At 42.9% G+C, this 22,361-nt stretch overlaps 1 protein-coding gene across 3 annotated transcripts in view; it reads left to right on the forward strand.

Annotated features, from left to right (window-relative positions):
* Window positions 1–22,361, forward strand: part of AP2A1 (adaptor related protein complex 2 subunit alpha 1) — a 125,403-nt gene that overhangs the window by 84,712 nt on the left and 18,330 nt on the right. Inside the window, exons 14-19 of one of the 3 annotated variants that reach the window (XM_073602245.1) lie at window positions 2,683–2,847; window positions 8,881–9,038; window positions 10,219–10,281; window positions 13,629–13,694; window positions 20,004–20,086; window positions 20,189–20,277. In XM_073602245.1, coding sequence (XP_073458346.1) covers window positions 2,683–2,847; window positions 8,881–9,038; window positions 10,219–10,281; window positions 13,629–13,694; window positions 20,004–20,086; window positions 20,189–20,277 — 624 coding nt within the window. The remainder of the gene's footprint in view (window positions 1–2,682; window positions 2,848–8,880; window positions 9,039–10,218; window positions 10,282–13,628; window positions 13,695–20,003; window positions 20,087–20,188; window positions 20,278–22,361) is intronic. The other 2 variants (XM_073602243.1, XM_073602244.1) reach the window with 2 other exon arrangements.

The following is a 22,361-nucleotide window of genomic DNA, read 5'->3' on the forward strand; positions in this document are numbered from 1 at the left end:
ATACTTGTGCATAGTACTATAATGCAGGTCAATTTAGGTTTAGGCCCCTTTCAGACGGGGTGGATTCCTTCAAGCGGATCCACCTGCTCGGCAGGAAATCTCCCTGCTATGTAGAGAGCGGACAAGGATGCAGCCTGCTGTTTTCTTTGAGGCGTTCAGATGGAAACTGACTGCCTGTCCTTTTCCATCCGACTGTCATCTGATCCGCCGAACAGATGGGGAGCGGATCCCCATATGTCTGTTTTTAGCAGACCGGATGCCGGCAGGTGTCAGTGGACACATGTCCGCTGACATCCGCCGCTCCATAGAGAACAATGGGTGTTCCGATCGGGTCCGCCTGTCCATTTTTCAGGCGGACCCCATCGGAACACCCATTGTTCTCTATGGAGCGGGTGATGTCAGCGGACATGTGTCCACTGACACCTGCCGGCATCCGGTCTGGTAATCTGCTGATCGGTTCTCTGGTGTGAAAGGGTCCTACGAGATACAGCTAAAGGCAGGTATAACGTTCTTCCTCTCTAAATTTTGTGCCTATCTTATGGTCAAACTGTCAATATAAGCTTACAGTTAGGTTTCCTAATATACAGTAAATGAATTACTTACGGCATCTCTTAATCTGGCCTTGCGCATAAAGATATCTAACCAATTCCTCCATCCTTGCCACACAGCATGAATGGATGAATCTCCTGCTGTGGTTATTGTACTATTACAGCTGGCCCTGCAGGCGCTCTTTGGCTGACAATTTTCCGCCTGGACCCTTTTGGATTATTTTTTATTTATTTATTTTTCATCGAAGAATGTCAGGCAGGAGGCAGATGATGGAGCCAATTGTGCTCCATGTATGGGCAGCTTTAAAGTGTATAAAAAACCCATACAATGGACTTCGATATGTCCATGTCGAAGAACTGTCAAGCTGCAAAACATTACATTTTTGTTCTAGGGTTTGGATACTTTTTTTTTTTTCAAATAATTTTTTATCGATCATAAGAGTGGATACTCTTTAATGACCGTTATCTCATGTGTTGGTTAGTTGTTTGTAAATGTGCATCAAATATCCATTTTCTGTTAAAGCAGAACTCGAGGATTTTCAAAAAATCCCCAGTTAGTACACCCCCCACACAAAACACTAAACAGTTTTCATTATTTGTGAAATTTCGTTTAAAGAGGTTGTATACCCTTATTTTTAATTTTTACCTACAGGTAAGCTTATAATGAGGCTTACCTGTAGGTAAAATGAATATCTCCTAAACCTGTAAGGTTTAGGAAATATTCACTTTGCATGCAGCCACTGACGTCAGCGGCGCATGTGCTGTGAATGCCCGGGAGATAAAACAAAGACGCCACTCTAGATGCAGTAAATTACATAATCTTTAATAAAAGCTGAAAACCTGGTACTCACAAAGGTACACTGGTCACAGGCATTAGGGCATGGACTGCCGGGTATCATTGAAGTGAAACGCATCCTTGGTGCTGGATGGCTGCTGACACTTCGTGTTGTTGGAGCGCACGCCGACAACCAGGGGGATGAGGTCACTTCCGCAAACTGGAGCCAGACCTCTTTAAATCTAAAATGGCACAATTGGCACAGTGCGCTGTCAATCATCATGGAGGATGGCGGGACACCAACGATCTATGTTCTCGTATACAATACCTGACACAGTGGGAGATCCGTGCTGTGTCATACAACTGGTTACTGATAATAATCCCCGCTCTGCACAGGGATAGCAGGAGGGGGGGGGGGTGGAGGGGCGTACCACCAGTCAAGGACGAGGGAGGTGAGAGAAGGACACCTCGACCATGGGCGGCACAGACCGGAAACAGAACTCCCTGCTCGGCTTTCAGAGGACTACAAGGGGGCATGCCAGACCGCTGGCTGAGCTGAGGAGATGGATTGAATCCAGCGGTCTTACAAACAGGATGTCAGCAGGCAGTAACAGTTTTTGCAGCAAGTTCAGCAGCCCATTACAGAGCAACTACAGAGCTCAGAAGAACATGAATGGCAAAGTTGGTGAAGGTAGGCGATCAGCAACAAGGACATGGAAAAAAATTTTTTGGCTGGAGTTCTGCTTTAAGCAGTTATCAGAATATCCTTCTGCTAAGTTAAGTTGGCATTTTTGGAAAGTCCAGCTTGAAAGGGACTCCAGTAACTTTCATTAATTTGGGGGGGGGGGTAGTTTTCTAACATTTTAAAAACAATGCATTTCATGTTTTAACTATTCTACAAGCCAGCTATATTTAGTGTACTTTACCGAGTTAAAACGAAACAGTAAAGTTAGCCCAATTTTTTTGTATAACGTGAAAGATGATGTTACGCCGTGAGAATCCTGAGAGAATCGTGATCTTTATTCTAAGAAAAAAAAATGTGATTCTGATTTTGGCCAGAGTCGTGCAGCTCTAGTTTTAATGTAGGGTGGCCGCTAAGAAGGCATATTGTTCCATCACATTTTACAGTGTTTTATGCTGTATTTTGCATTTTGAATAATTGTGTTCCTTTTTAATTGGAAATTCCCCTGTTGCTCCTGGATGTTTTACCATAGAATTTTTTATTTATTTTATCTGTACAACAAAATAAAGGGTAAAATCTGATTGCTACATGTAATTCAACCAACGTGCTTACTCTACTTCAAATCTTTTTCACTAAAGTCATTTTAGAATGTTGCTATTGTGTGCCTGTATGTCTAGGCTACAGTGCTGGAGGAGATGCCACCTTTCCCTGAACGAGAGTCCTCTATTCTGGCCAAGTTGAAGAAGAAGAAAGGACCAGGTGCAGTTAGTGAGTTAGAAGAAGGAAAGAAGGATCCGAACGCTGAGATTAACGGTGGAGTGGAACCTACACCCAGCACTGCAGTGAGTTTTTAAATTATCTGGATAACTATACAAGTACTGTGAGATAAACATTGTATTTTACAGTCTGACTGAGAAGTATACAAAAGTGATAATTATTTGGCCCCTTCCTGTTTTTTTTCTTTTTGAATATTTATCACATTTAAATGATTCCGATAATCAAACAAATTTTAATATTACACAAAGATAACCCGAGTAAATACAAAATGCAGGTTTTAAATGATGATTTAATTTGTTAAGGGAAGAAAAGCTGTCCAAACCTGCCTGGCCCTAGGTGAAAAATTAAATGGCACTCATGGGAGAGTTCCAAGGCGAAAGCCACTGCTGACCAAAAGAACACAAAGCCTTGTCTCGCATTTGCCAAAAAAAAAAAATTCTGGATTACTGCAAATATTGTGTGGCCTGATGAAACCAAAGTTGAACTTTTTGGAAGGCATGTGCGTCCCGTTACATCTGGTGTAAAACTAACACAGCATTTCATAAAAAGAACTTGTAAAGCTTTGCAGCTTCATGACCTGGAAGACTGCGCTCTACAGGAAAATCTTGATGGAAAATGTCTACCACTGCATAACCCAATTGCGCTTGGTTTATGCAGCAGGACAGTGATCTGAAAAATACCAGAAACTCCACCTCTGAATCCCTCAAAGAAGGTTTTAAGGTGACTTAGTCAAAGTCCAGACTTAAATCCGATTGAGATGCTGTGGCATGACCTTAAACAGGCTGTTCTTGCTCAAAAACTCTAGTTAAAACAATTCTGCAAAGAGTGGGCCAAAATTCCTCCACAGTGATGTGAAAGACTTATTTCTCATTCGTTCGTTGACAGACACAGCCTTCTTTATTCAGAACGGTAGGGTTATATAAACTCCACAGGAGTAGGACTAGGCAGAACAAAAACAAAACAACCCCTGGCTACGCCCATGGGGATGTCCGCCGTCAGTATATAACCCCCTCCCTGCTCTAGGTATTCAGGAGTAAGGACCTATTTCCCTGCTGGGATCTCTAGTCCTGGGAATTTTTTTTGTTTGTTATTTTCTCTTTTTTTTCTGGATTTTTTCCGGTGAGATCTACAATCAACTGCCGGGCTGGGCGACGGGCTGGATGCTTGATCCAGTGGTTGCCCCAGTCTGGCCAGCAAGCGTGCGCAGACCACAGCTACACACTGGACAGGGGCTGGCCCTGCGAGTTAAACGTTTCACGAGGTCGCATACGACCGTGTCTCGTGCCTGTGTTACAGCGTTCCTCATGGCCGACAACCCCCCACTTCGGTGGCGAGGAGGATGTGTCTGGGAGCGCTACCTGCTACCTTTTCGCTAGAGAGGTAAGGGGTCCCCTCCTCTCCTTCCCACACCACTCCGGGGTACTCCCTGGGGGGTGATCGGTCCCTCCGTGGTTCTCCACCCCCCTTCCTTCCCCCTTCCTCAACCCCCCCATCCCTGGTGAGGCCCAGGCTCCCGGCCTAGGGGCTTTGGGACATGGTTCCCCTTTTCCAGCTTTGGGTTGTTACTGGGGGGGGGGGGCATCTAGGGTTGGGCCTGGGAGGTGAGTGGCTGCCATAATTTAGGCCACGGCCTTGCGGCCTACCAGCTAGGGGGCCACAAATTTAGGCCGTGGCTTTACGGCCTACCCTACTCGCGGCCGGAAATTTAGGCTGTGGCATTTCAGCCTACCGGCTTGGAGGTCCGAGAGTTTAGGCCGCAGCCTACCGATCGGCTGTCCGGTCCCACAGTGGGCTGCGTGCTCGCAGCGGGCGGCCAAAATTTATCCCGTGGCTTTTGCGGCCTACTGGGCCGCATTTTTGTACCTATTGGGCCGCGGCTTCTGTGGCCTCCTGGATCCGTGCCCCCTGTGCGGGGGCCCTCGGTCTGCGCCCCCTGTGCGGGGCCTTGGTCGACATCCCATATGTGGACCTCGGGCGGTGGGAGGTTCCAGTTGGTGGCCCCCTCTTCCTGTGTTTTTTAGGGTAGCACTTAGGCATATAGCTTAGTATATGGCATCCCTGCCCTCCCCCCTCTGTCTCCTATCTGGCTCTGAGGACATGGCCCACCTTGCGGGGTGGTGGCCACGCTCCCTATCTTGTCAGGGAGTGAGGATGACTGCAGTAGGGCACAAAAAAGCGCTGTTTTTTGCACTTAATACATCTGTGCAGGAACCTTTCAAGATGGGGGATGCAGCGGTGGCTGCGGCGGAGAGCCGATACCTCATAAGCCGTCTTGTGCAGCGAAAGCGTTCCCTTTTCCCTCTTAGCTTAACAATATTGTCCTTGAAGACTGGGAGGGTCTAAAGTGCATTTGTGTTTAAAATCAAAATAAAATGCTTGCTGTGAGGTACCCATTTGGGAATCCCCCTGCCTTTGCTGTATTGCCGTACCTATGGTCTAGGCACTGCAGTATGTCAGCTATGCCTCTTGGACGTAGTTCCCCTGGTTGCTGAGCTTCTAAGCTCTCCTCAGTGGTGCTTAGACAGGTATTTTGGGGGCTACACTGAATGTCAATCATTCCAATGGGCGTCTACTGCTGGACCGCTTATTGTTCTCCGCGGAGGGGATATGAAAGCTCCCTTGCTGCAGAGTGTGGTTGTCACGGTTCCCATGTCGGGAACAGTTTAAGGCCCTGACCTGCATTGTGTGGGTACAGAAGGTCAGGATGGAGTCCGTTAGCACGGCGGCAGCACCCCTTCATCATGTGGACCTTCTGGTTTCTATCGACATCACGAATGCTTATTTACGCATTCCGTTATGTGCCTGAATCCAGCACTTCCTCCGTTTTGCTGTGGGTGAGGCGCATGATCAGCGCATAGTCTGGCCACTACTCCTCGGGTATTCGCGAGGTGTTGGCCCCGAATCGGGCGTGCTTGCATCTGTGGGGGTTTGCAGTCCTGGCTGCCTGAACAATCTTCTTCTGTCACTCCTCGGCTACCCCGAGGGGCAATGTAGTTTCTATACAGACCTTGACTGGTTTCAGTAGGCATCTATACTATCTGAAGTCTGCTTGGGCCCTTCCAGAACGTCGGATTATCTAAGCCCAAGCTTCAGCTCTAGCCAGCATGTTTTCTTCTTAGACAAACGCCAGAAGTTGCATGCTGCGTTTTTTATTTTTCTGTCCGGCAGGTAGGCCCTCTGCGGACCTGCGTGTGGGTGTTGGGTGTGAGTTTCTTCCTTTTTGAAAAGATTCCATTTGCGCAGTTCCATACAAACTCCCTTCAGGGAGATCCTGGCATGAGACAAATGCCCGAGGTCTTGGGACAATCAGATTCGGCTGAGTTAGGAAACCAGGATTCCCTGGTCTGGTGGCTTGCTCTCCGGTTCTTCAGCGGGATAAATCCTTTCTCCCCTTATATTAAACAGAGTGACCACCAATGCCAGTCGGTCCGGGTAGGATGTCCTGGGACTGAGCTCTGCTCAGGGTCATTGTACGCTGGTGGAGTCCAGACTACCGGGTAATATCCTGGAACTTCGAGCGATCAGGCTAAGTCTGGATCATGAACGGATCGACTTCAGGGGCTCCCGGTATGGTTCTAGTCAGACAAGGCAACCACGATGGCTTAGGCCCTTCGCCAGTGCGGGTCAAATAGGCTGTGGCGGCCCTGGCTGTTGCCAGTATTCCCCGATGAGCAGAACGTTTCGTCCGGCCCTTTTCCAGTGTATGCATTCCAGGAGTGGCGAGGGTTGGACCACAGATGGGCCCTTCACAGGGCCGCATTTCTTTGGGTTTGTTCCCGCTGGGACACTCATGCGGTAGTTCTCTTGGTGTCCTGGTTCAACTGGATGGTACCAAGGTTCCTGGTAAGGTTACGGGTTTCTCTGGTGGCCCATGGGGCCAGTGACGTTTCCCTATGCTTTTCCTCCTCTCCAGCTTCTGTTGCGGCTTTTACGCAGGATTGTGGCTACGGGGGTTCATTCTATTATACCCGAAATGGGTCCATTCGGTCTGGGTATGCCGACCGTGTGCGCCTGGTCGCCGGCGTTCCTTGTTGACTGCCTCTCAGGAAGGATCTATGGGCCCAGGGCCGTTCTTCCATCCTGCCTTAGAGTCACTGGTTTTAATGGCCTGGCTGTGTTGAGCCAGGTGCGACAGTTCCGACACTGTTGATGGCTAGGGAGTCCATCTATTAGGAGATTTTAATTTAACTAATTTAATTAACTTTTTAGGTGGCTCCAATTCCGACCCCCATTTACGGGGGGGGTTTAGCAGGAATGCGCTTCGAGTACCATCGAGGGCCAGGTGTCAGCCTGGGTGGTCGTCTTCAGCATCCCCTGGTCTCGCGCTCCCTGGTGCGTACCTTTTTTATTCAAGGGGTTAGATGTCTGTTTCTGTGCGTTTTTTGTTTTTTTGTTTTTTTTTCTACCGCCGTGGCTTCTGAACTTAGTGTTTTTGGTTCTCCAGGAGTCTCTCTCTCTCTCTCTCTCTCTCTCTCTCTCTCTCTCTCTCTCTCTCTCTCTCTCTCTCTCTCCTCTCTCTCTCTCTCTCTCTCTCTCTCTCTCTCTCTCTCTCTCGAGATTCCACTCGGAAGGTGGCCTCTTGGTGGCTTTTACCTCTGCTCACAGGGTGTTGAAAACGGTGGCGTTATCTTCTCGTTCACCTTATCCAGGCTTAGGCGGTGCTTCGCCCTTTTCTATAGTTTCATCCCTGGGTTTGCATTTGAACAAGGACATTGTGTTTCCTTTCTTGTGTCCCTGGCAACACATACCAAGGAATTTGCCTTATCTGCCCGGGATGTGGTGTGGGGGATTCGGTTGTATTTTCCAGCCACTGAGTCTTTTGGAGGTCAGGCTCTCTGTACTCATGGACAGGCCAAGAATGGGGTTGTCTGCTTCTTCTGCAACCTTCTTCTGGATGGATCAGACAGATGATGACTATTCTGTCAGGAATTGGGTTCATGCTTACCCTGTTACGGCGCATTCTTTTCAGGCTCCTAGTGCGTCTTGGGCCTTCTGTCTTCAGGCGTTCGTGGCGCATTTTTCACAAGTTCTACGAAGTGAATGGGTTGGCATCTGCGGGTGCGGGGTCTAATCCCTCTTGAAGGGGTATCGTTCAGATTGGGTTCTAGTTGTCCTGTATGAAGCTCCTGTTACCTGGTTGGCTTTTGTGTTAGCCTTGGGATTTTTCGCTGTTCCACCCCTCATGTTCAGCACTGCTTTGGGACGTCCCTACCGTTCTGAATAGAGAAGGCTGTGTCTGTCAATGAATGAATGAGAAAATAGGATTTTTTACTAACCGTAAAATCAGTTTCTCTGAGTTCACAGCACCCACCCCTCTATGGAGTTTTTTGATACTTCTATTACTGCTTGCTACTAAACTGAATACCTAGAGCAGGGAGGGGGTTATATACTGACGGAGGACAGCCCATAGCATAGCCAGGGTTGTTTTTTTGTTCTGCCTAGTCCTACTCCTGTGTAGATGATATAATCCTACCGTTCTGAATAAAGAAAGCTGTGTCTGTCAATGAACTCAGAGAAACGGATTTTACGGTAAGTAAAAATTTTCCATTTATCGAAAATGCTTGATTTCAGTTGTTGCTGCCAAGGGTGGCACAACCAGTTATTAGGTTTAGGGGGTAATTTTTCACATAGGGCCAGGCAGGTTTGGACAGCTTTTTTCCCTTAATAAATTAAATCCTCATTTAAAAACTGCATTTTGTATTTATGCGGGTTGTCTTTGTGTAATAAAATTTGTTTGTTGAACTGAATCATTTAAGTGTGACAAATATGCAAAAAAAAGTAAAAAAAATCAGGAAGGGGGCAAATACCTTTTCACAGTACTGTACCTGCATATAATGTATATTGACAAAACATTGGGTGTTTCTAATTGCAGTTCGTCACTTTAATTTGTTTAAAGGGAACATACACTTAATATAATAAAGGTTGTCTCAGAATACCGTTGCTTTTCTGCCGTAGTGATCTAATTGGTTTAGTAATTATGAGTTTGTCTATGAACAACTATCTGCAGTGAAGGTCCATATATTTTCCTCAGTGCAGGTATCCAGTAGAATGTTACAAGCTTTATAAAACCTGTTTCACCATGGGCTTTGTTTTCACAGTCTACCCCATCGCCATCTGCTGATCTCCTTGGTTTGCGGAGTGCTCCTGTAACAGGATCAGCAGCACCCAGTGCTGGAAACCTCCTGGTGGATGTTTTTTCTGACTCTCCCTCTGCCACTGCTTCTGTAGCTCCTGGTACTGACGAGAACTTTCTAAGGTATTCTGCAATCCTTAAACCTAAGTCGAATTGCAATGATTTGTTTGAGTGAAACACATTTGCCTTGTATATTATTGCTCCTGAAAGTATGCCCCTATAGCTTTATATAGTATTTACATTATAAAACACTGTATATAGAAAATGAGGGGCAAAAAATAGGGGAAAAACCAGAGGAACATAGCCAGGAGGAGCTCAGGCTTAAGCTGCATCTTTACTTCTACAGTATCTTACAAAAGGGAGTACACCCCTCACAGGTGACAACACTGAAGAAATTACACTTTGCTACAATGTAAAGTAGTGAGTGTATAGCTTGTATAACAGTGTAAATTTGCTGTCCCCTCAAAATAACTCAACGCACAGCCATTAATATCTAAATCGCTGGCAACAAAAGTGAGTACACCCCTAAGTGAAACTGTCCAAATTGGGCCCAATTAGCTATTTTCTCTCCCCAGTGACTCCTTGGTGTTACAAGGTCTCAGGTGTGAATGGGGAGCAGGTGTGCTAAATTTGGTGTTATCGCACTCACTGGTCACTGGAAGTTCAACATGGCACCTCATGCCAAACAACTCTCTGAGGATCTGAAAAAAAGAATTGTTGCTCTACATAAAGATGACCTAGGCTATAAGAAGATTGCCAAGACCCTGAAACTGAGCTTCAGCATGGTGGCCAAGACCATACAGCGGTTTAACAGGACAGGTTCCTCTTAGAACAGGCCCGGTCGACCAAAGAAGTTGAGTGCACGTGCTCAGCGTCATGTCCAGATGTTGTCTTTGGGAAATAGACGTATGAGTGCTGCCAACATTGCTGCAGAGGTTGAAGGGGTAGGGGGGGGATCAGCCTGTCAGTGCTCAGACCATACGCCGCACACTGCATCAAATTTGGTCTGTATGGCTGTCGTCCGTGAAGGAGTGGGATGCTGTATTTCCATCTCTCGTCTTCTGATATGTTTCACCTAGCCTTTCCTAGTGTTATATAGGGGTGAGGTTGTTTTTGTTAATACATCACTTTATATTGTACAGCTGTGTGTATGCCGCTATTTGTCTGTCTACTGTCTAATTGCATGTGAGTTTTCTGTCTTCTCTTTTGGTCTTTGTCTTCCTTTTCTTGTTTTGCTGCTGGTGGGATTGTTTCTTGTCTTTGTCTGTCTTGCTGTGCCTGCCTATGATTGGATGGTGTACAGTGACTTGGACCCGCCCTCTGAAAGTCCTGCGTCCCTGTTGGTCAATGCAGACCAGCCTTCAGAGTAAGGGCTGATTTAGTAAAAATTAAGGCATGCTCGGTAGATATCATTATCAGTGTTCACTACATTTTTCAACCATTTCCTGAAGAAACCAGGCTGTTCAGATCACACGCTACAGGAGTCGCCAGTGTTCTTTCCCACATTAGCATGATGGCCTTTGAGGCAGTACTACAGTACAGCTACTGAACCCTTAATAATTAGAGATCAGTGAGCTGGCAACCACATGTGGCTCTAGGGTAACTTTAATGTGGCAGCGCATCTTCTTCAGTTCCTGTCTTTTATGAATATGTCCTTCTTTGTACCGTTCATATAAACATGAAGCCAATCAGAACTTTCCAATAGGTTTTTTTTTTTTTTTGGTTCAACCAACAAATGTGTGAATGGGGGAATCCTTCCTGCTGAGCTATTGTATTCTGACAGTGGGCGACAGCTACGCTGTCGGAATACACTGATTAAAGCGGGGTTCCCATTTAAAATAAAATAAAATAAAAGTCAGCAGCTACAAATACTGCAGCTGCTGACTTTTAATTGGACACTTACCTGTCCCAGGGTCCAGCGATGCGGCGGATCGAAGCCCCGCTCGTCCACCCCCTTCCGCTCGGCGGCGCCAGCATTCTAACTGTGGGTGCCTGGCTGTGACTTCACAGCCAGGCACCCACTGCGCATGCGCGAGCTGTGCCGCGTGCTGTCACTGGCCCCGCAATCATCTGGGACCGGTCACGTGTCCCAGATGATTGACAAGAGGGAGGGGAGAGAGGCAATCTCCCTTCCTGCGCCGAGGGAAGTGACGTCAGGAGCCCAGGCACCAAAGGAGGCAGATTGCTAGGGACCCCCTAGCAACAGGCATTTAGAGGTGAGTAAAAAAAAATTTTTCTCCAAATGTTTTTTTTTTTTTTTTAAACACATTACTATTTTTTTTTTTTTTTTTTGGGTTAGAACTCCACTTTAATGCTGCCGGCTATAGCTGGCAGTGCCGATAGAGCAGAAATTTTCCAACAGGGCGGTTGTACAAAAGTCTAGCAGTAGATCAACATCTGTACAACCTCCCTACCCATACATGGATCAAAATTCGTCCGGTCCATGCTGAACTGACCGAATTTTGAGCCATGTATGGATGGCTTAAGGTTGCCATTGTCAAGACTAATTGCTGTCTCTGGATGCTCTTACGCAGGAATGAGTATAATGCTTGACACAGCGGGCTAATTTTTGTCCAATCCAACAAGGTTTTGTTAATACCATGTCTTTTGACCTGCATTTTGCATAGATTAAAAGTGGTTGTAAACTCTCAGGAAAAAAAACAAACAACCTGTAACACAAAGGCGTAATGAGCTAGTATGCCAGTAGCTGCGCTGGTCACGGCACAGCTACTGAAGAAATGGCACGAGCGAGCCATTTCTTCAGTGCGCATGTGCCGATGTTGTCTGCACACGCGGATACAGTGAATATCTCCTAAACGGTGCAGGTTTAGGAGATATTCACGGTACCTACAGGTAAGCCTTATTATATGCTTACCTGTAGGTGTACAGGCTGTACAACCCCTTTTTAAGGAATATTTTTCCTTGTGCCCTGTTCACACCATGACGGTATATTAAGGTACGCTGCACATAAAAGCAGTATGGCTACATTTTACAAAGCACATCGCACATCATGGCACCGTGGTGCATAGAGTTTAACGAAATGTCATTTTGTGACATTTTATTAAAGTAAAAAAAAAATTAAAGTACAATCTGTCTTGACAGTGTTTCACACCGCAGACCAGCAAGCATGCAATATAAGATGCTTAAGGTGAAAAAACTTCTGTCACTGACCCCCCCCCCCCCCCCCCATATTTTACTCACCTGAGTCCTGTGATTCACACACTGGAGATACGCTCTTCCCGTTGTCTCAGCTCTTGATTGGATAGATTGATAGCAGCGCAGCCAATGGCTCCCGCTGCTGTCAATCAAAACCAATGACGTGGCGCCGGGGGGGGGGGGGCCGAGTCCGGCATTCTGCATCTATGGACGCAAATGCTAGACTTGGGAGCGCGCCCACAAGGTGACTCCCTGGGAGAATGCTTCCTCTAGGGGGTTATACGATGCGGGGAGGAGCTACCAACGCTGGGGGACCCCAGAAGTCGAGCAAAACGAACTGCACAGTGGAGGCAAGTATGACATGTTATTTAGAAAAAAAAAAAAAAACGAAGCCTTACAATCACTTTAATGCATGTGAGCTAAAAAATCTGGTGCAGCTCTGCATAGAAATCAATTGGCTTCCAGTTTTTTCTCTTTTTTTTTTTTTTTTGGTCAAGGCGAAGTTGGAAGCTGATGGGCTACCATGCACAACTGCACCAGATTTTGCGCACTCTAGTTTTAGTAAATCAACCCCTATGTGTTTCGATAAAACTTGCTAGATACAGCACCAGATCAGACCCTAAAAAGATTCTCTGCATTCAAATCATCTTTTCTATGTATTGTTGACAAGCTCCTTTTTTTGCCTCTTTCTCATCGCTCAGCTCTATTTTAATTTGCTCCTTTTTACTCTATAGGCACTTGTGGACAGCACTAGACCAACTGGGAGCTCTGACTACATTCTAGTTCAGGCCAGTCACTTCAGTTGTAGAGTTAAGCCGACCATAGTTGGTTCGAATCCCGGCCGGTCCCTTCTGAACTGGCTGAGATTCTAATCGTCTATGGGCAGGCTGAGTGTACCCAAGTCGATCCATCGATCGGCTTGGGTACAAACAGAATGTTGGATATTTACATGCGATTATTGCCAGTGGCTATAGCTGCTAGCAATAATTATGTTCTCCCAGCAGGGACGGCTCCCTACGCCCCCTCACTGGGAGAACACAATAGCTTCATGGGAGGGATTCCCCGATCAACACTGACTGTGTTGATGGGGGAATCGGGCCATTATCTTTAATCACATCATCTATGGCTTGCCTAAGTTCAGGCCAGTGGCTTCAGTTGTAGAGTGGTTGAATAGAAGCACATTTTTGCCCTAGAACTTGCATGTGGTATGAGAGCATGGTACCATATGGTAACTAAATTCCTTTTTGAGTGTGACCCATTAAGATGATAATGACTGTAGTACAGTCTCAAGACCATTACACCTCCATCACGGTTTATATAACAAATTATATTTTCACATCAGAGCTATAAGGCTCAGAGTTCCTTAATGTTAAAAAATGTGTTGTGCTGCTTTTACTCCTGTCTGTGATCAAAGGTGCTGCTCTTAATTCTGGGTCATGTGATCATGTCAGGACTAACGCTTTTTTTTGTGTGGCTAACAGATTAATTTTGTTTTTCCCCTTTTGGTTGCTTTCTCTGCCCTTTTTCCATTCTTTCCTCCTGTCCTTTTGCTCTCAGTTCTGGCTCTACTGTTTCAGAGGATCCTGCTTTGCCTATCGCTGAGGCTGATGAGCTTCTTAACAAGTAAGATTAGCATGTGTATTGAAGCGTGTACATGTTGTAGAGGTGTAGATCCCTTGTCTGTCTATATCATATATGTACAATTCAGTGAAGTGATTTCATTTTTTTTTTTCTGTAAAGTAGTAATCCTTCCAACTATTTTGTAAAACATAATTGTATCAAATAGATTTCCACATTTTAGATGACATTTAGATGTGTTTCCTGCCAAGTTTGAATGGCTGTCTGGAACCCCAGAGGGGGAGGCCTTCCTTGATCATAGTATGGCTGTGACAGATACTCATTAGCTTTTCATCAGAGCCTCTGATGTCAGGAGACAAAGAGAATTCTCTGTATTTTCCTGCAATCCTCCCTGGAGAGCCCAGAGCACAAAAAAACTCAGCAGCAGCTGTGACAGCAATGCTGTATTTGGGGAAATGAATTCTAGAGCAGTTCTTTAAAGTGAACCTGTGTGTACTAAGTTGTCACTACACACACACACCTGTTGATGCTCGAATGTATATTTACACACATTATAAAGCACCACAGAGTCAAGACCTCTTGAACACTTTAAATGCACTTTTTAGACATCTTCTTTACAAAACTTAGACCTACCCTCTCCCAGCCCTAACTATTATTTGCTAAGGGCAACCAATGTATTTATGGGCCAGTGGTTGAGCACAGGAGATATCGAGCCAGAGCTTCTGATCACAGAAGGTGGTAGAGCTTTACATAAGATTCCTGGGTTTGGGGGCTTTGAGGCTCTCGGGGTCTGCAAGGTAAAGAACTATTCATGCAAGCATCTCCAGGTGCTTTCTCTTCATTTCTGGTAACCATTCAGAATGGTGAATGTGAACAAAGATGCGCTTTTTTATTGTGTAAGTTAATTTATTTAGGCTTGGTTAATTTTAAATGTGCTTTTCCCCACATTTTTATTTAGTAGTAGATTTATTGTTTTTTGCATTACATGCAGACTCTCAAGAGTGGTGATATTAATTTGATTAATATTGATGCTTGTCTGTCTCCTCTAATATTACTAACTGATGTCAATGCCCTGGAGAACACAGATTTGTCCTTCTTACTATAGAATTTGCTTTAAACCACACATGGCTGAACACCAGTTTAGGGCAGATGCTGACTGGGGGAAAAACATCTCCCTATTTTCCTTGTCAAAAGAAGTTTATTGAGTATACAATGTTATAAATATACATAAAGTAAGTTTACAAGGATCTATAAAGTAAGCTCATTGTTTTACAGTAGGGTTTATATAGGTAAATATCATGAAATTTCAAATATTAAACATTGGGTTCACGTAAACCTAAATTAAAGATATATATCATTTCCTTAGTTACTTTTGTAGGTATTTAAATGATTTATACCTACTATACATATTGTTTACAAGTAGAGTGTATATAGGTCAAATAAATTCTGATAATGAGCTTTAATCGTAAGGTGGAGAAAAGGAAAGAGAAAGAAGAAAAAGGGTTGAAAGGTAGAGGTATGGTCCACAAGGTTGTCCCGCTCGTCAGTTTATTATTCTTTTTAGTTCTCTTTGAAGCCTTAGAATGGGTGTCTCTGTAAGTCATTTAATCTGTTACCATGGCAACAGGACAGAGTCATTGAAGTTTGACAGGAACTGTTGTTTTATCCAAGGATGCCAAAGTTTTTCAAATTTTGGAATTTGATTTTGATCGATGGCTACCATCTTAGCATGGGACATTGTATTATTCATTCTGTGAATTGTTTCTGCTAGTACCAATGTAGGAGATTTCCATGCCTTGGCCACTGTTTGTTTTGCAGCCGTTATTAGTTGGATCATAAGTTTGAATTGAGAGAGTGTTAACCATTCCGGTTTTAGATTAAGTAAAGTCAAATATGGATCTGGTTGTATTATTTTTTTAAATATTTTAGATGCAATCACGAAGACTTCCTTCCAGAAGGTTTGGATTACTGGGCACGTCCACCATATGTGTAAATATGTGCCTATTTCTGGGCATCCTCGAAAACAAAGAGCTGAGGTATTAGGTGAATATTTTGCCACTCTAGCGGGTACAAGGTACCAGCGAGTTAGGACTTTATAATTTGTCTCCAGTGCTAAGATGTTGGGTGAAGATGACTTAGATGTGAGCCATATGTTAGACCAGTCCGTGTCTTCTAAAGTTCGTCCCAGGTCCTCCTCCCACCTCTGAACGTAAGAGGGTCTATTAAGATTTGCTACTCCATATAATTGATTATAAAGTGATGAAATTGTACCTTTAACAAATGGATCTTTTGTACAGATTGATTCAAAAATGGATAATTGGGATAATGGTGTCTCCCCCTTTAGGAATGGTGTATAGAAATTTTTGATTTGGAGATATCTAAATATCTCAGAGTTTGGTAGATCATATTTTTCTCTAAGCGATGGGAATGAAAGGAATGATTTAGATGCTATGAAGTCATTTAGTGTCTGAATGCCTGATGTTGTCCAAGCTTTAAAAGAATTTGGGTAGATCCATGCCGGATAAAAGGCCGGATTTCTGATAAAAGAAAGGAGAGGATTGTGTGGAGATTGTAACTGATATTTGGTTTTTAGTTTATCCCAGAGAGATAAGAAGTGTTTAGTTATGGGATTATGAATTTTAAAGCGGTCTTTAGGATCAAGCCATAATAAGTTTGATATTAATAGAGGGTCATTTTCTGAAGCCTCTATAAATACCCATAATGGGATTTTCTGTTTTGCATGGTATTTGGACAGACTGGCCAAATGTGCTGCTCTGTAGTAGTTAGTAAAATTAGGGTATCCCAGGCCTCCTTTATTTTTGGGAAGATGTAGTGTGTGTATAGGTATACGTGGTTTAGAAGAGCCCCATATAAACGAAGTTGCTCTTTTTTGTACTATTCTCAAAAAATAGGAAGGAATTGGAATAGGGAGGACTCTGAATAGATAAAGCAATTTGGGTAGAATAGTCATTTTGATTGCATTAATCTTCCCTATCCAGGATAAAGGAAGTTGCGACCATTGTTTTATTAGATTTGTGATCTGTCTTAATACAGGAGGATAATTGGTTGAGAATAAGTCAGAATGAGATGCTGTTAAATGAATTCCAAGATATGGGATTGATTTTTCTGCCCATGTGAATGGGAGTGCAGCCCTAGCCGGAATCAATTCCATGTTTGTGAGTGAAATATTAAGCACTAGGCATTTCTTAGGATTAATCATAAGGCCGGATAGGGCTGCAAATCCATCAAGAGCTGGTATTAAGTTAGGACCAGAGACCTGTGGTGATGATAGAAAAAGTAATATATCGTCTGCAAATATACATAATTTGTGTGTAATACCTCCTACTTCAATGCCAGTTATAGTTTGGTTTGTTCTGATGTATTGGGCCATGGGTTCGAGTATAAGGGCAAATAATAAGGGAGATAATGGGCAACCCTGTCGAGTACCTCTTTCGATATTAAAGGCTTCAGATTTGTATCCAGCATATTTTATATAGGCTTTGGGTTTATTATATAATGCTTTGATCCATGTTAAAAAGTGGGGTCCAAAACCCCATTTTTGTAATGAATATTGCATATATTGCCAGGATACTGTGTCAAATGCCCTCTTAATATCGAGAGATAGAAAACATAAAGGGATTTTCCGTTTTTTAGCAATATGTGCCAATAACACTGCCCTGCGTATATTATCGCCTGCCTGTCTATTTGGCATGAAGCCTACTTGATCTCTATGTATTAATTTTCCTATAATGCTATTGAGGCGTTTTGCTATTATTTTTGCTAATAATTTAATATCGAGGTTTAACAGAGAGATAGGCCGATAATTCACACAGGAAGTATCATCAGAAAGGGGTTTTGGGATCATACAAACAATTGCCATTAGTGTTTCTTGCCGAAAAGAATGTCCATCTAGAAGTTTGTTAAAAGTTTCAGTGAGAATGGGAGAGAGTATTTCTGAGAATGTTTTATAGTATAAAGCCGAGTAGCCGTCTGGGCCTGGTCTTTTGTTAAGTTTTAGGTCTTTTATGGCGTTAGCAACTTCATCTATAGTTATAGGCTCATCCAAACTGCTTTTTTGATTCTGAGATAACTCAGGTAAGGTTATTTTTGAGAAGAAGGATTCAGCCTCTGTAGGATTAAATTCATTGTTTGTCTTGTATAAAGTTGCGAGATGTGAGTGAAATTTATGGACTATTTTAACTGGATTACAAGTGTAAACATTTTTTGATAATTTCAAACGTATTGGTTTGAAAGATTTGTTAGTTGAATTTAATGCCCGAGCCAAATATGTACCTGGTTTGTTTGTATTCATGTAGAAATTGTGTTTGGAGCGTTTGAGGGATTTATCAACTGACTCAGTGAGAAATAGATCGTATTCCAATCTAGATTTTTCCAGATGAGATTTTGTACTCTGAGATGGATTATCTTGAAATGATATGTAGGCTGCATTAAAATTGAGTTCTAGTTTTTTTTTGCTAGATTTTTGCGTTCCCGTTTAAATAGTGCCATTTGTCTTTGTATTGTACCACGCAAGAACATCTCCCTATTTTCATGCATCTTGGAGAGCAGATTTATACACATTGGAATTCATAGTTATCTGTAATTACTGAATAGGGTACAAATCATAGCACTGGGGTCACTGAAAGACACCAGTAATTGGAGTATACTTCAGCCTACCCCATTTCTATGCCATGTATAAATAGAAATATACAGGTATTGGCTAGATTGTTTATTAAGCATAAACTCATGTTTAAAGGCTAAGCTGACCTTTTGTAAAAAAACATTTATAAAAATAACCTAAAAATTCCTATCCCATTTACGGGAAGCTTTTGAATTTATGCAAAGCTTTTTCCGATTGGCTGAGAAGGAGATTGTGACATCATCCACCTGCTTTTCCACCTCAGCCAATCAGAGGAAGCTTTGTGTTCATTGAATACAAAACTTGTGAATAGCTGAGCAACAGTCAGCTGAACTCTATTTTGTTTTGGGAGTGGGAAAGGAATTACCCTTCCTACTCCAGAACACTGCACAACGTGCCCAGCAAGTGCACCTGTTTAAAGCATTTATTAGTTCATTTGCGCCACCTTGCCCTTGACCAACTATTTACAGGGACATTAAATGTGTAGCTAAGCAGCACATAGATGATTCAGGTTTTTTCATTTAACTAGGATAAACCTAAAAAAAACCTGATATCCACCATCCTATTGTATTCTGACAGCAGGGAGACTTCCTCGCCGTCAGAATACACTGATGAGCTCTGACGGCTATAGTCCTTACTGAACCAGCCATATTTTGATCCATGTATGGCTGGCTTAAGGCTTTAAATTGTATGCAATGTCTAACCTCTCCCTTAGCTATGGAGCACAGAGATGTAACCATTATAGAGTTTACAGGGAGTGCAAGGCTTTTGTACACTAGGAGTTTTTTTTACAAACACTATTTTATATGATCATTGTTGCATTTTTATCCTCACTATGGATTTCATTTTTGGAAGCTCCTAGCTTTTTACAAAAAGTTTAGGAAGTACTCTCATGCCAAATCTGTCAAATGTCCATCTTGATTTGCCATGATCTTCTTTTATCAGCTTTGTTTCCATAACTGATTTCTCATAATTCGCTCTGGGCATAAAAATCCTTATTAGTATTACATTCCATTGGCAGAAAATTAAACCTCCCATCATGCTGGCTATAATCTATTTTAGTTTTAAGTTTTTATATAGTGGTCTATAGTTTCAAATTGTATTCTTCTACATTTAAGAAGCACAGCTCCCACTGTATCTCTGTGCCTGCTGGTATGTGAATGCTGCAGATCTTCTCTCTTCCTCCTCCATGCCCCTTAACAAAGCTCACAGACTCAGCCTTAGTTTTATGAATGCTCTGGAGAAGAGGGGGGCGAAGATGCAAACTTAGTCTCACATTTTGTTCTGTTAATGGCCTGGATGAGAGGGAGGCAAGGATGTGACCATGGCGGTGGGATTGCAGTACTTACACCCAAGCAGAGACAAAGTACAATGAATTCATAGGAACAGATTTGGCATCTGTAGAATAAAGCCAGCATGACTGGAGGTTTCTTTTCTGTTAATAGAATCTATAACTGCTGTAATACTGATGTGCCTGGAGTTGTGGTTTAAGAGGTATTTAATATAAAATTACAACACTATTTACGTGACAAACTGAGATTCCCCATACTTTTGTTTCATGCAATTTGAGGATTGGCAATCCCTTGCACAGAAGAGCACGTTTGATCTTTTGTTGACATAATTTCTACTTGCATGCGTTTGTGCTTAGAACTGATTTACAGTTTATGTGTAAGTATTGATTGAACATAACAGATGGGTTATCCCTGCGGTTTTAGGTTTGTTTGCAAGAACAATGGAGTACTTTTTGAGAACCAACTTTTGCAGATCGGGGTAAAGTCGGAATTCCGGCAGAACCTAGGTATGTAACCAGAACGTCTGCTAGCATTTTTCTATTGGTGGCTGGTTTCTGTAGGCCTGCAAGTTTCTCTCTGTAAACCATTTCCTCTCTACTTTACTACAGGACGTATGTACTTGTTTTATGGGAACAAAACATCGGTGCAGTTCCAGAGCTTTACTCCAACAGTATCGTACCCAGGGGAGCTGCAGAACCATATCCTTTTGCACTTCATTTAAAGGCATACTGGTTACCAGTCCTGCAAAAATTTAAGATAATAGTGCTGCAGTCATTACTGTTTCTTTTGAAAACAAAAGCAAACGTCCAGTTAAAAATGTAACTTATATCCAGCTAGTTTGTTTTGGTGGAGTAGAAAAAAATTACGTCTGTCAGGTCTTTATATTAAAGGATAAATTCCCCTTTTTAAAAATAAATAAATGCACAATTTTTATTGCAAGTAAAAAGTGAATTTATTGTTTGGTAAGAGAACATGGAGGAAAAGGAAAGCCGCGGGATCACAGAGTGCGCATAGCCCACTGTAACAGCTTACATTACAATTACCTCCGCTGTGCTCGCCGTCATACACAGCCCTGCTATCCTGACCCTCTGTAGAGAGCCCTCTACACAGTTTAAGATGAAACCACTTTTCTTCTAATATTCGTGAATAGCCGGGGGTCTTATCAAATTCCCTTTCACGGAAAAATTTTATCCCTATTATGGGGTCTGTATTTGTACATTGAAATCATATCCCCTCTCAAGCGTCTCTTCTCCAGTGCTCATAACCTTTCCTCATAGCTAATGTCCTCCAGTCCCTTTATTAGTTTTGTTGCCCTTCTCTGGACTCTCTCCAGTTCCAGCACATCCTACCTGAGGACTGGTGCCCAGAATTGAACGGCATACTCCAGGTGCGGCCAGACCAGTGTCTTTTAGAGTGGGAGAATTATTGTTCTATCTCTGGTGTTAATCCCCTTTTTAATGCATGCCAATATTCTGTTTGCAGCAGCTTGGCATTGCATGCCATTGCTGAACAGCTCAAAATTGTGAGATATAATCAAAACAATGAATACAAAGGAAAAGAAAAAGCTGCGCAAAATTATTAAAATTTAAAAGTGAGTGAGTAACCGTGGTGAAACGAGAAACAATCTAGATACCACTGAGAACAATAAATTTAAAAAGCCCTCAATAAGTAATTAAACAGTCCTGTGATAACAGTGAAGGTGAAATAAACTCCTTAATACAAAGACACCACCCTCTGATGTGATCCTCCACCACATAGAATGCACGCTTATTGGAGGGCAAGCTTAAATAAGCCTGTATAATTGGTCAGTGTCCGGACATCTATCCAGCAGCAGCAACTATCTGTAGTTACACCGAAGGCAAGCCAGGTGACCTCAAATCAATGGGTATACAGGGCAAGGCACCGATCAAAAACCCAAGAGAATGGAGAGAAGCTCACCATAGTGTAAATCAGGCTATTATAGGTTTATTAAAAATTAAAAGTTACACTTACACGAAACTGAAGATAAAACATCCTTAAAAAATTGCCGGCTGGCTTGCAGACACCCGTCCGCACACAAAGTACACCGCAATGACGTCAGCACGTCAACCTCCCGATGTACATTTCGTCTCACAATGACGTTGCTCCCCAGACAACGTCATTTTGAGACAAAACGTAAGAGTGCATTCTATGTGGTGGAGGATCACATCAGAGGGTGGTGTCTTTGTATTAAGGAGTTTATTTCACCTTCACTGTTATCACTGGACCCATTTCACTGGACTGTTTAATTACTTATTGAGGGCTTTTTATATTGTTCTCGGTGGTATCTAGATTGTTTCTCGTTTCACCATGGTTACTCACTCACTTTTGATTTTAATAATTTTGTGCAGCCTTTTCTATTCTTTTGCATACAATTGATATTAGGCTAACTGGTCTGTAATACCCAGGGATGTATCTTGGCCCTTTTTTAAATATTGGTGCTACATTGGCTTTTCTCCAATCAGCTGGTATCATTCCAGTTAGTAGACTGTTAAAAAAAAAATTAGGAACAATGGTCTGGCAATTATTTGACTGAGTTTCTTAACCTCCCTGGGGGTATGATTATATCAGGTTTTGCATAGAAATTTGGCGTTTTTTATTTTGTAGGCCTGTAATTCTTAGCAATAGCACACTTAAATCTGTCCACCAAGAGTCTAGTAGATATCCTGGGTATGATGAAGTTTGAAACACAAAATCATAAATTATAATATAATAAATAATTATAAAAAATAATAATAAAATAAATTTCCCCACGATTCACTA

Source organism: Aquarana catesbeiana, linkage group LG10 (assembly GCF_042186555.1).
Source record: "Aquarana catesbeiana isolate 2022-GZ linkage group LG10, ASM4218655v1, whole genome shotgun sequence".
In the NCBI taxonomy this organism is placed as follows: Eukaryota; Metazoa; Chordata; class Amphibia; order Anura; family Ranidae; genus Aquarana; species Aquarana catesbeiana.